This window comes from Schistocerca piceifrons, chromosome 8 (assembly GCF_021461385.2).
Source record: "Schistocerca piceifrons isolate TAMUIC-IGC-003096 chromosome 8, iqSchPice1.1, whole genome shotgun sequence".
Lineage (NCBI taxonomy): Eukaryota > Metazoa > Arthropoda > Insecta > Orthoptera > Acrididae > Schistocerca > Schistocerca piceifrons.
Window position 1 is genome coordinate 274,239,166 of NC_060145.1, and position 12,441 is coordinate 274,251,606.

At 44.2% G+C, this 12,441-nt stretch overlaps 1 protein-coding gene across 1 annotated transcript in view; it reads left to right on the forward strand.

Annotated features, from left to right (window-relative positions):
* The window catches only part of LOC124712270 (alpha-tocopherol transfer protein-like), an 80,578-nt gene extending 69,422 nt beyond the window's left edge, over positions 1-11,156 (forward strand). Inside the window, exon 7 of the mRNA XM_047242565.1 lies at positions 11,005-11,156. Coding sequence (XP_047098521.1) covers positions 11,005-11,156 — 152 coding nt within the window. The remainder of the gene's footprint in view (positions 1-11,004) is intronic.
* The last annotated feature ends 1,285 nt before the right edge of the window (positions 11,157-12,441 follow it).

The following is a 12,441-nucleotide window of genomic DNA, read 5'->3' on the forward strand; positions in this document are numbered from 1 at the left end:
TGGTGTGAAACCAATTGAAATTCATCGACAGTTGAAGGAGACATGTGGTGATGGAGTTATGGATGTGTCGAAAGTGCGTTCGTGGGTGCGACAGTTTAATGAAGGCAGAACATCGTGTGACAACAAACCGAAACAACCCCGGGCTCGCACAAGTCGGTCTGACGACATGATCGAGAAAGTTGGTTCAAATGGTTCAAATGGCTCTGAGCACTATGGGACTTAACATCTGTGGTCATCAGTCCCCTAGAACTTAGAACTGCTTAAACCTAAGTAACCTAAGGACATCACACTCACCCATGCCCGAGGCAGGATTCGAACCTGCGATCGTAGCAGTCGCGCGGTTCCGGACTGAGCGCCGAGAACCGCGAGACCACCGCGGTCGGCGAGAAAGTGGGGAGAATTGTTTTGGGGGATCGCCGAATGACTGTTGAACAGCTCGCCTCCCGAGTTGGCATTTCTGTTGGTTCTGTGCACACAATCCTGCATGACGACCTGAAAATGCGAAAAGTGTCATCCAGGTGGGTGCCACGAATGCTGACGGACGACCACATGGCTGCCCGTGTGGCATGTTGCCAAGCAATGTTGACGCGCAATGACAGCATGAATGGGACTTTCTTTTCGTCGGCTGTGACAATGGATGAGACGTGGATGCCATTTTTCAATCCAGAAACAAAGCGCCAGTCAGCTCAATGGAAGCACACAGATTCACCGCCACCAAAAAAATTTCGGGTAACCGCCAGTGCTGAAAAAATGATGGTGTCCATGTTCTGGGACAGCGAGGGCGTAATCCTTACCCATTGCGTTCCAAAGAGCACTACAGTAATAGGTGCATCCTCCGAAAATGTTGTGAAAAACAAATTCCTTCCTGCACTGCAACAAAAACGTCTGGGAAGGGCTGCGCTGAGCGTGTGCTGTTTCACCAAGACAACGCACCCGCACATCGAGCTAACGTTACGCAACAGTTTCTTCGTGATAACAACTTTGAAGTGATTCCTCATGCTCCCTACTCACCTGACCTGGCTCCTAGTGACGTTTGGCTTTTTCCAACAATGAAAGACACTCTCCGTGGCCACACATTCACCAGCCGTGCTGCTATTGCCGCAGTGATTTTCCAGTGGTCAAAACAGACTCCTAAAGAAGCCTTCGCCGCTGCCATGGAATCATGGCGTCAGCGTTGTGAAAAATGTGTACGTCTGACGGGCGATTACATCGAGAATCAACGCCAGTTTCATCGATTTCGGGTGAGTAGTTAATTAGAAAAAAAATCGGAGGCCTTAGAACTTGAATGCACCTCGTACACTTTAAGCACAGCGGCTCATGAACAGTTTACAGAATTTTCCGTTTCAGAAATGCTCCCACCCTCAGGCCGAAAGCCAATGATAATGCTCTTATGGACGTCAGATAAGTTGCTTCGTTACCGCATTCTGACAACGACTGCAGTGTCTTGCACGTCCCTTCGACAGGCTTTATATACTCTCCACTGCTACTGCTACCTCCTGCCACCTGTGAGTGGTCATTCCACGTTGACGTCGAACGTAGGCGGTGGTCCAATGTGACTGGACAGTGTATTAAGATGCCCTTATTAGTGAAGACTGCAGTGATTCAAAAATATTAATGCTCGCTCAATGCATTGTGCGTTATATTGTATCGTGAAAGTGATGTGGGTGGTACCGCGCAGTTTCTGCCGAGACTGTGAGAAATTCAGTTCGCTCCGAATGATTTTCCGTAAAGAATTGCCAAAAGTAAATGACAAAAGAGAAGGAATTGGTTTGGATTATGTGAGTGAAACCAGCTTATGGTGCGTGAGAAATAAAATTCCTGATTTATCAGGAAACGCCAGGTACCTCGTAGTCCAAAATAATAAAATAAACTGTAGATCATGGAGTCATAGCAGTAAGCAGTAATGTTTAAATTATTTGTTGCAGTTGTCAAAACTGGCTAATAAGGTCCGGTCAGTTGTCCAGTGAGCATACACTTTTATTTATTTATTTATTTTTGCATCAGTTGTCACAGCGCAGACATAAGATCAGTAAGTTTTTATTCCGCATAATTGTTTTATTTCATTTGCAAAACAAATATTACAGCAACGAAATTCATTGAAAACAGCGCACTTACATGATGAGTTACAAAGTTCTCTTTCTAAATTTGTAATTAGTTGTTCTTGTGGATTAAGAATCTATGTTCGTGCACTGAAATGTTCACTGGATGCTTTTCAGACTTGTTTCATCAGTTCCGCATAATTTCTGCTTGTGTTCTGCGAAGCTAGCAACTTTAGCGCAACGTATGCCAGTTCCAGGTCGTCCAGCGCCGACATGTACATTATGAAATGATCTTTTACAAAACACAAGCAACTCTATCGCAAAATATGAATGGTCCAGATAGTTTACTACCGACTTGTACTCTATGAAACTATCTTTTACAAAACCTAAAGAAATTCTGGTCATATGCAAAGGCCGTTAATGGCACCAAAGATAGCATCCAAGCAATTGTGCATGAGACAAACACTGAAATTCAGGGTAGCAAAGCAAAAGCAGACATGCTTCCTTTACAAAGGAAAACCAATGCGATATACCCCAATTTAATCCTCTTACCCCAGAAAAGGTGAGTAAAATTAGTGTTAGTTGTAATGGCATTGAAAAACAACTGAAATCATTAAAACTGAAGCACCAGGGCCAGATGGCTCTGGCTCTGAGCACTATGCGGCTTAACTTCTGAGGTCATCAGTCGCCCAGAACTTAGGACTAATTAAACCTAACTAACCTAAGGACATCACACACATCCATGCCCGAGGCAGGATTCGAACCTGCGACCGTAGCGGTCGCTCGGCTCCAGACTGTAGTGCCTAGAACCGCACGGCCACTCCGGCCGGCCAGGGCCAGATGGAATCCCCATCAGATTCTGTAGTGAATTTGCGGCTTTCTAAATTTTATCCATAATCTATCGGAGATCCTTCGAACAAAAAGCCTGGCCCAGAAGTTGGAACAAAGTACAAGTTACATCCGTCTACATGAAGGGTAGTCGTCATGTTCCACAAAACTACCGTCCATTGTCCTTGATATCTATATATGACGATAGTATCTGTTCCCGAAAGAACAGTTACCGTGGATGACCATGCAGCTTTGCTAGAAATGAAATGATAATTAAATGGACACCCTAGCTGCAAACAGCCGTTGATGTACTTCATTGGGGACATGTTGGCTTCCCGGCCATTGACCTTCTTGTGCGAACGCACACGCTATGCCCGAACTCGTACGGGACTTGGTAGATTAATCTGCCACGAGTAATGAGTATTATGGGCAAACATCTATTAGGCGCACTATGAATGTAGTGGTGTGGACATGTTGGGAATGTGGATCTCACGGGGAGCGTGCAGGGGATACGTCCCTGGAGACACACCATCCTCTGTGCCCGCGGTGGCTCAGATGGATAGAGCGTCTGCCATGTAAGCAGGAGATCCCGGGGTCGAGTCTCTGTCGGGGCACACATTTTCAACATGTCCCCAATGAAGTACATCAACGCCTGTTTGCAGCTAGGGTGTCCATTTAATTATCATTTTCCATCTATTTGTCATAGAACCTTAGAACACATTCTGAGCTCAAACGTAATGAGTTATCTCCAACAGAGTGACCTCCTCCATGCCAACCAACATAGATTCCGAAAGCAGTGACCATACAAAACTCAACTCACGCGTTTCTCACATGACACAGTGAAAGCCTTGGATCAAGGCAGCGAGGTAGAATCAGTGTTTATCGATTTCCGAAATGCATTTCGCTCAGTTCCACATCTATGAGTATTATCAAAAGTGCGATAGTATTTGGTAGGGACAACGTAGCAAGTTATCTTGATACCTGGTGCTTATAATTAAAGTGCAGCTACTCACTGAGGTCCAGTGTGGGCTGTAATTATCCTAATAGTATCACTAATTCACAGTTGCAACCAGTAAACTCATGCATGTACCTGGTAGTAACACTTTATAGGACATGAAATGGAATGGCTGGCCGGAGTGGCCAAGCTGTTCTAGGCGCTACAGTCTGGAACCGCGCGACCGCTACGGTAGCAGGTTCGAATCCTGCCTTGGGCATGGATGTGTGTGATGTCCTTAGGCTAGTTAGTTTTAAGTAGTTCTAAGTGCTAGGGGATTGATGACCTGAGAAGTTAAGTCCCATAGCGCTCAGAGCCATTTGAACCATTTTGAACTGGAATGATCACATAAAGCCAAAGCAGGTGTCAGACTTGGGTTTATTAGTAGAATACTAGGGAAACGCAACCAGTCTACAAAGGCGATTGCTCACAAGCCACTCATGGAACCTTTCCTAGAATATTGCCCAAATATGTGCGACCCATGCTAAACGAGAATAACGGGGGATGTTCAACTTATGCAGAGAAGGTTAAAGCGAATGGTCGCAGGTTTGTGTGAGTTGCAGAGGGTGGGCTTACTGGTAGTTGGGAGCTCCAACGTCAGGCGCGTAATGGGGCCCCTTAGGGAAATGGCAGCAAGAGAGGGGAAGAAAACCAATGTGCACTCCGTGTGCATACCGGGGGGAGTCATTCCAGATGTGGAAAGGGTCCTTCCGGATGCCATGAAGGGTACAGGGTGCACCCATCTGCAGGTGGTCGCTCATGTCGGCACCAATGATGTGTGTCGCTATGGATCGGAGGAAATCCTCTCTGGCTTCCGGCGGCTATCTGATTTGGTGAAGACTGCCAGTCTCGCTAGCGGGATGAAAGCAGAGCTCACCATCTGGAGCATCGTCGACAGGACTGACTGCGGACCTTTGGTATAGAGCCGAGTGGATGGTCTGAATCAGAGGCTGAGACGGTTCTGCGACCGTGTGGGCTGCAGATTCCTCGACTTGCGCCATAGGGTGGTGGGGTTTCGGGTTCCGCTGGATAGGTCAGGAGTCCACTACACGCAACAAGCGGCTACACGGGTAGCAGGGGTTGTGTGGCGTGGGCTGGGCGGTTTTTTAGGTTAGATGGCCTTGGGCAAGTACAGAAAGGGCAACAGCCTCAACGGGTGCGGGGCAAAGTCAGGACATGCGGGGACCAAGCAGCAATCGGTATTGTAATTGTCAACTGTCGAAGCTGCGTTGGTAAAGTACCGGAACTTCAAGCGCTGATAGAAAGCACCGAAGCTGAAATCGTTATAGGTACAGGAAGCTGGCTTAAGCCAGAGATAAATTCTGCCGAAATTTTTACAAAGGTACAGACGGTGTTTAGAAAGGATAGATTGCATGCAACCGGTGGTGGAGTGTTCGTCGCTGTTAGTAGTAGTTTATCCTGTAGTGAAGTAGAAGTGGATAGTTCCTGTGAATTATTATGGGTGGAGGTTACACTAAACAACCGAACTAGGTTAATAATTGGCTCCTTTTACCGACCTCCCGACTCGGCAGCATTAGTGGCAGAACAACTGAGAGAAAATTTGGAATACATTTCACATAAATTTTCTCAGCATGTTATAGTCGTAGGTGGAGATTTCAATTTACCAGATATAGACTGGGACACTCAGATGTTTAGGACGGCTGGTAGGGACAGAGCATCGAGTGACATTATACTGAGTGCACTATCCGAAAATTACCTCGAGCAATTAAACAGAGAACCGACTCGTGGAGATAACATCTTGGACCTACTGATAACAAACAGACCCGAACTTTTCGACTCTGTATGTACAGAACAGGGAATCAATGATCATAAGGCCGTTGCAGCATCCCTGAATATGGAAGTTAATAGGAATATAAAAAAAGGGAGGAAGGTTTATCTGTTTAGCAAGAGTAATAGAAGGCAGATTTCAGACTACCTAACAGATCAAAACGAAAATTTCTGTTCCGACACTGATAATGTTGAGTGTTTATGGAAAAAGTTCAAGGCAATCGTAAAATGCGTTTTAGACAGGTACGTGCCGAGTAAAACTGTGAGGGACGGGAAAAACCCACCGTGGTACAACAACAAAGTTAGGAAACTACTGCGAAAGCAAAGAGAGCTCCACTCCAAGTTTAAACGCAGCCAAAACCTCTCAGACAAACAGAAGCTAATCGATGTCAAAGTTAGCGTAAGGAGGGCTATGCGCGAAGCGTTCATTGAATTCGAAAGTAAAATTCTATGTACCGACTTGACAGAAAATCCTAGGAAGTTCTGGTCTTACGTTAAATCAGTAAGTGGCTCGAAACAGCATATCCAGACACTACGGGATGATGATGGCATTGAAACAGAGGATGACACGCGTAAAGCTGAAATACTAAACACCTTTTTCCAAAGCTGTTTCACAGAGGAAGACCGCACTGCAGTTCCTTCTCTAAATCCTCGCACAAACGAAAAAATGGCTGACATCGAAATAAGTGTCCAAGGAATAGAAAAGCAACTGGAATCACTCAATAGAGGAAAGTCCACTGGACCTGACGGGATACCAATTCGATTCTACACAGAGTACGCGAAAGAACTTGCCCCCCTTCTAACAGCCGTGTACCGCAAGTCTCTAGAGGAACGGAGGGTTCCAAATGATTGGAAAATAGCACAGATAGTCCCAGTCTTCAAGAAGGGTCATCGAGCAGATGCGCAAAACTATAGACCTATATCTCTGACGTCGATCTGTTGTAGAATTTTAGAACATGTTTTTGGCTCGCGTATCATGTCATTTCTGGAAACCCAGAATCTACTATGTAGGAATCAACATGGATTCCGGAAACAGCGATCGTGTGAGACCCAACTCGCTTTATTTGTTCATGAGACCCAGAAAATATTAGATACAGGCTCCCAGGTAGATGCTATTTTTCTTGACTTCCGGAAGGCGTTCGATACAGTTCCGCACTGTCGCCTGATAAACAAAGTAAGAGCCTACGGAATATCAGACCAGCTGTGTGGCTGGATTGAAGAGTTTTTAGCAAACAGAACACAGCATGTTGTTATCAATGGAGAGACGTCTACAGACGTTAAAGTAACCTCTGGCGTGCCACAGGGGAGTGTTATGGGACCATTGCTTTTCACAATATATATAAATGACCTAGTAGATAGTGTCGGAAGTTCCATGCGGCTTTTCGCGGATGATGCTGTAGTATACAGAGAAGTTGCAGCATTAGAAAATTGTAGCGAAATGCAGGAAGATCTGCAGCGGATAGGCACTTGGTGCAGGGAGTGGCAACTGACCCTTAACATAGACAAATGTAATGTATTGCGAATACATTGAAAGAAGGCTCCTTTATTGTATGATTATATGATAGCGGAACAAACACTGGTAGCAGTTACTTCTGTAAAATATCTGGGAGTATGCGTGCGGAACGATTTGAAGTGGAATGATCATATAAAATTAATTGTTGGTAAGGCGGGTACCAGGTTGAGATTCATTGGGAGAGTGCTTAGAAAATGTAGTCCATCAACAAAGGAGGTGACTTACAAAACACTCGTTCGACCTATACTTGAGTATTGCTCATCAGTGTGGGATCCGTACCAGGTCGGGTTGACGGAGGAGATAGAGAAGATCCAAAGAAGAGCGGCGCGTTTCGTCACAGGGTTATTTGGTAACCGTGATAGCGTTACGGAGATGTTTAATAAACTCAAGTGGCAGACTCTGCAAGAGAGGCGCTCTGCATCGCGGTGTAGCTTGCTCGCCAGGTTTCGAGAGGGTGCGTTTCTGGATGAGGTATCGAATATATTGCTTCCCCCTACTTATACCTCCCGAGGAGATCACGAATGTAAAATTAGAGAGATTAGAGCGCGCACGGAGGCTTTCAGACAGGCGTTCTTCCCGCGAACCATACGCGACTGGAACAGGAAAGGGAGGTAATGACAGTGGCACGTAAAGTGCCCTCCGCCACACACCGTTGGGTGGCTTGCGGAGTATCATTGTAGATGTAGATGTAGATGTAGACCCTGGGAGGGTGTCACAGAGATGCTGAAGGAACTGATTTGGGAGACTCCTGAAGTTAGACAGACATAAACTATCCCAAGAAAGCATACTTACAAAGTTTCAAGGACAAGCTGTAAATTATGACTAGGAATGTACTAAAACTCCCCACACATTACGCCCGTATGGCTCACTAGGGAAACATTAGATTAATTACAGCCTGCACGGAGGCATTTAAATAATCGATCTTACCGCGCTCCGTACTTAAAGGAAGCGAGAAAAAATCCTTGTGACTGGCACAATGGGGCGTATCCTCCGCTGTGCACTTCACAGTGCTTTGAAGACTATCGATGTAGATGTAGATGAAGGATGAGTACTAACTGATGCTTCCCGGAAGTAAATATTGCGCAGTATTGTTGTTTCGTTCTTGGCCTGTCACTTCCGTGCAAAATACTGACACAATATTATTGTGTCAGTAATACTGAGTGTTTGAGGGGCAGCTTTAAATTTGCCTTTTCGAGGAGAAGGGTGTCTGCGAAGGGGAAAGATGTAGCTTTAATTTAAGAATAACTCAATGAAATTACTTAATACTACAAAAGGTTAGTATGCCTACGTTAACTACGAAATACAGTGTTTATGTTACGTAATAGCGTAATAAACAAAAGAGATAACTGTAATTGACTCGTTAACATGACGCTCACATCGTTTCTCGCTCATGAGTTTCAGTGTTTATCCGCCTCGATAAATACTTTGTAGTACACACCTAATACATCTGACATTCGCCATCTGAGTAAACCCTTTTACACTGGGTGTTTATAAAGAGCAGTTACTCACAGAGGTCTTGTGTGGTCTATAACTACCGTATGACAGCGAAACTTGGTACATATGCTAATATGTTAATGCTGAACCAACTTAAGCTGAAAAAAATTAATTTAGGTTGTGGGTATGAGCAGCGAATTTGTCACTGTACACTGTACGACATCCAACTGTCATTTCACAAGCTATAACGCGAGTGAACAGTGTGGTTATCGAGAAGAGGGACCGTGCGCTGTTAGTGGAACTGGAGAGGCCCGATGTCATTAAATGGTTTAAAGGAGATGATAATGAAATTCAGAAATACAGGTAAGCTTGCTGTGGCAGCTGGAAGAGGAAAGCGTCCTATACAAGTGGAGGTTATTTGCGAGATCTCGGTTGCTGCCGTGAGAGCTGTCCATTGCGTGGTCAACACTACGAAAAGTTTTGTACCTGCATAAGATCTACGAGGTTGCTAACTACCATGAGAACTGTTCAAATGAAAATGGCTCTGAGCACTATGGGACTTAACATCTGAGGTCATCAGTCCCCTAGACTTACAACTACCTAAACCTAACTGACCTAAGGACATCATACATATCCATGCCCGAGGCAGGACTAGAACCTGCGACCGTAGCAGCAGCGCGGTTCCGGACTGAAGCGCCTAGAACCGCTCGGCCACAATGGTCGGCGAGAATTGTTCATTCCATGGTCAAAGAGTACAGAAAGTGTTGCAGTCTATTTGACACTGGTACCTGCATAAGTTCCAGACAGTGCGGCAAATGAAACCACACAATCCGCAGCAAAGTTTAAAATTAACCCTTCGGTTTCTGGCATGGATCGAAGCTCATAACATGTGGCTGGGTATTCTATGAACTGAGGAGCCACATTTTACTCTACAGGGTGCAGTGAATATACAGAACTACCGAATTTGTGGTTCTGTTAAACTACGTGTTGTGCGCCAAGAGCCATTGCACTCGCCTTATTTGGCTGTGTTATGTGAATTCACAAGCCCCTTTATCCTCGGTCCGTTCTTCTTTCAAGGGAATACACCCAGAGCAGCTGTGAGGTGTACCTTAACGTTTGCACATTATCAATAATTCCTTGTACAGCACGTTATGCCTGCTTTGGAAGAGCACAGCTGTGTGGGAACCACTGTTTTCATGCAAGATGGGGAAGCGCCTCATGTCGCTTACCCAGGGAGAGAACTGGTTAATGCAACATTTCACGAAGGTCTTATCTCCAGAGATTTTCCAAATGCATGGCGTGCAACATCAACTGATCTGAATCCATGAGATTTCTGGCTCTGGGGATACCTAAAAGAACGCATTTACCAGCGGCACGTTTGATGTCTACCTGACCTGAAGGCCAGTATACATGAACACGCTGCTTGTACTCCACCGCAGCTACTGCGAGCAACTACCGATCACCTAGCGTGGTGGCGCAGTCGTTAGCACACTGGACTCGCATACGGGAGGAAAACGGTTCAAATCCGCTTCCGGCCATCCTGGTTTAGGTTTTCCGCGATTTCCCTAAATCGCTTCAGGCAAATGCCGGGATGGTTCCCCTGAAAGGGCACGGCCGACTTCCTTCCCCATCCTTCCCTAATCCGACCTTGTGCTCGGTCTCTAATGACCTCCAACTACTGATCACTTCGTTTTTTGGACGCAGCATATCATCAACGTCTCCGGTGCTCATATTGAACAAATTACGTAAGTGGCAGTTAAAAAGTGAAATCAACGGTACGCCTCTCTCATTTGTTTGTCCTTTTCTGCGCACGTCCCAGTTCTAATCAAACACATATGGATACATTTCTATACGCTTTCTTGCATTCGCAGCGCCAAGTTTGTACTTGGTGGTCAAAAGTGGAACTAATTTTTTCCCAACGTAAATTGTACTTACGTTAACGCATTAGAATATCTACCAAGTTTCGCAGTCATACGATAATTACAGTGCACAATGAACTTCTTTGAGTAGCTGCAGTTTAATTACAATCACCCAGTACATGCCGCTCCTTGCCCAAAACTGCACCGGCTAAAGCTGCAAACTTTACGTTGATATAATGATGTGTAATAAAATAAAGTAAAATAGGAGTTATTTGTGACAGGACCCATAACAGCCATTTTTTCACTTATGTCTTTCCCGTTTCCTTCTTAGTTACTCTGATGACCATTGTGAAATATTTGTTTTTCTTTTTAAGTCCAGCTTGTTCGTCCACGTATTATTAAGGTCTCATTTCAGAGTTATCTCTCCTTGTTGTGACAATATTTGGCACGTTTTTTTTTTGTGCTAGTGATATTACTAGGCAACAACAATGTTTTGGTGTCGTGTCTCAGGTTTACTACCCACTATGTGACGACTCTGCTTCATTCCAGAGGCCTGGAAGGCTAAGGTGGAGAGCTACAGCAGCTTCTTCAAAGAAGACGCACAGTTCGGCGTGGACGAATCGAAGAGGCCCGGCAAGCCCAAGACAATGACCGACCTCTTTGGATTGGAAGGATCCTTCAGGCAGCTATCGCTCGACTGAAATGGCAGCGGACGTGCTCTCCCACACACCCCATCGTGTTTGTGCATCGTCTACTATTCATCAACACAAATATATTTTAAGGAAGAACTCAGGAGTTGAGGGCACACCTGCTATGTACACGAAAACGGCCTTACTTGAGCAATCAGACTCGAAATCTTACTGATGTCAAGAAATTTTTCTTTCATTTGTCAAATCGCATGGAGGTGAGAGGAGGAGCAGAAAAAAAACGGGACACAGTCACCATTTTCTCGCTGAATCGTCTCCTATTGACAGAATTTAAAATTTTCAATTGAACGTCCCACCAAAAATGTTTAGTTACAATTTATTATGGGTAAGCTTAGTGGAAATTACTTTCACTATTGTCTAAGCTTCCTGTTTTCGAAAATATCTCGATTGTAAAAACATCAGAATATACTGTTAATGTAATGATAATTTTGTAGCTTTGAAGTACCACAACTAAATTTCCTCAACTTTTGTGTACTGTACAAAACTCTGTTAGTGCTGGTCACCATTAAAACTGGGTGAAAGGTAGCCTGTTTAAGCCCTTTTGGACATTAAAATCTGAAGGTTATAGTCAGCTAAATTTGATTTATGGTAATGGCAAAAACGGCCGTTCCCACTTTACGTAAGCGTCAATAAATATGTGTTGATACTACTGCTAAGGACTGTTTCTTAAATCTTCTGGATTTTTGAAATTTACAAAACAAAAGCTGAAGTATTCAGATCACATGGCCTTCATAGTTTTTCAGAAAAGTAACAATGTAACTTCAGATACTGTTTTGCAACTGCCCTTCTGACTAACTTGTCTGCTAGAATGAAATTTTTTTGATGTGTACTACATCCTCCTGATTTTCCAGAGAAGTTGTGGGATATTTTATAGGAAAATGTAAATGCCAGTTTAGGGCAAAACCTAAGCAGTTGGACAATAATTGGCATTAGGTTCTTTCCTAGTGAGCTGCTCACTTGCTTGTCTATGGCAATGTGATTGTTGTGTTTCATTTCTGTTGCATCTTCTGCGTATGAATGACAAAAGCTGTTAGCACCTGTAAAATGATACAAATAGATGGTGTCAGTATTGAATTAATTCGTATTCTTTGTTTTAAGTTTTTTAAATGTATGTCACCGAAATAAATCTTTATGTGTCACTTATTAGCCATTCTTTTGGTAAATTATCTGAATATCTAGATTCAGTTTGCAACAAACCAAGTAGCAATATTTTTATAAAGCTACATAACGAGTAATAATTTATTTTAAATCAAACTTAATATTTACAGGTGTAGGAATA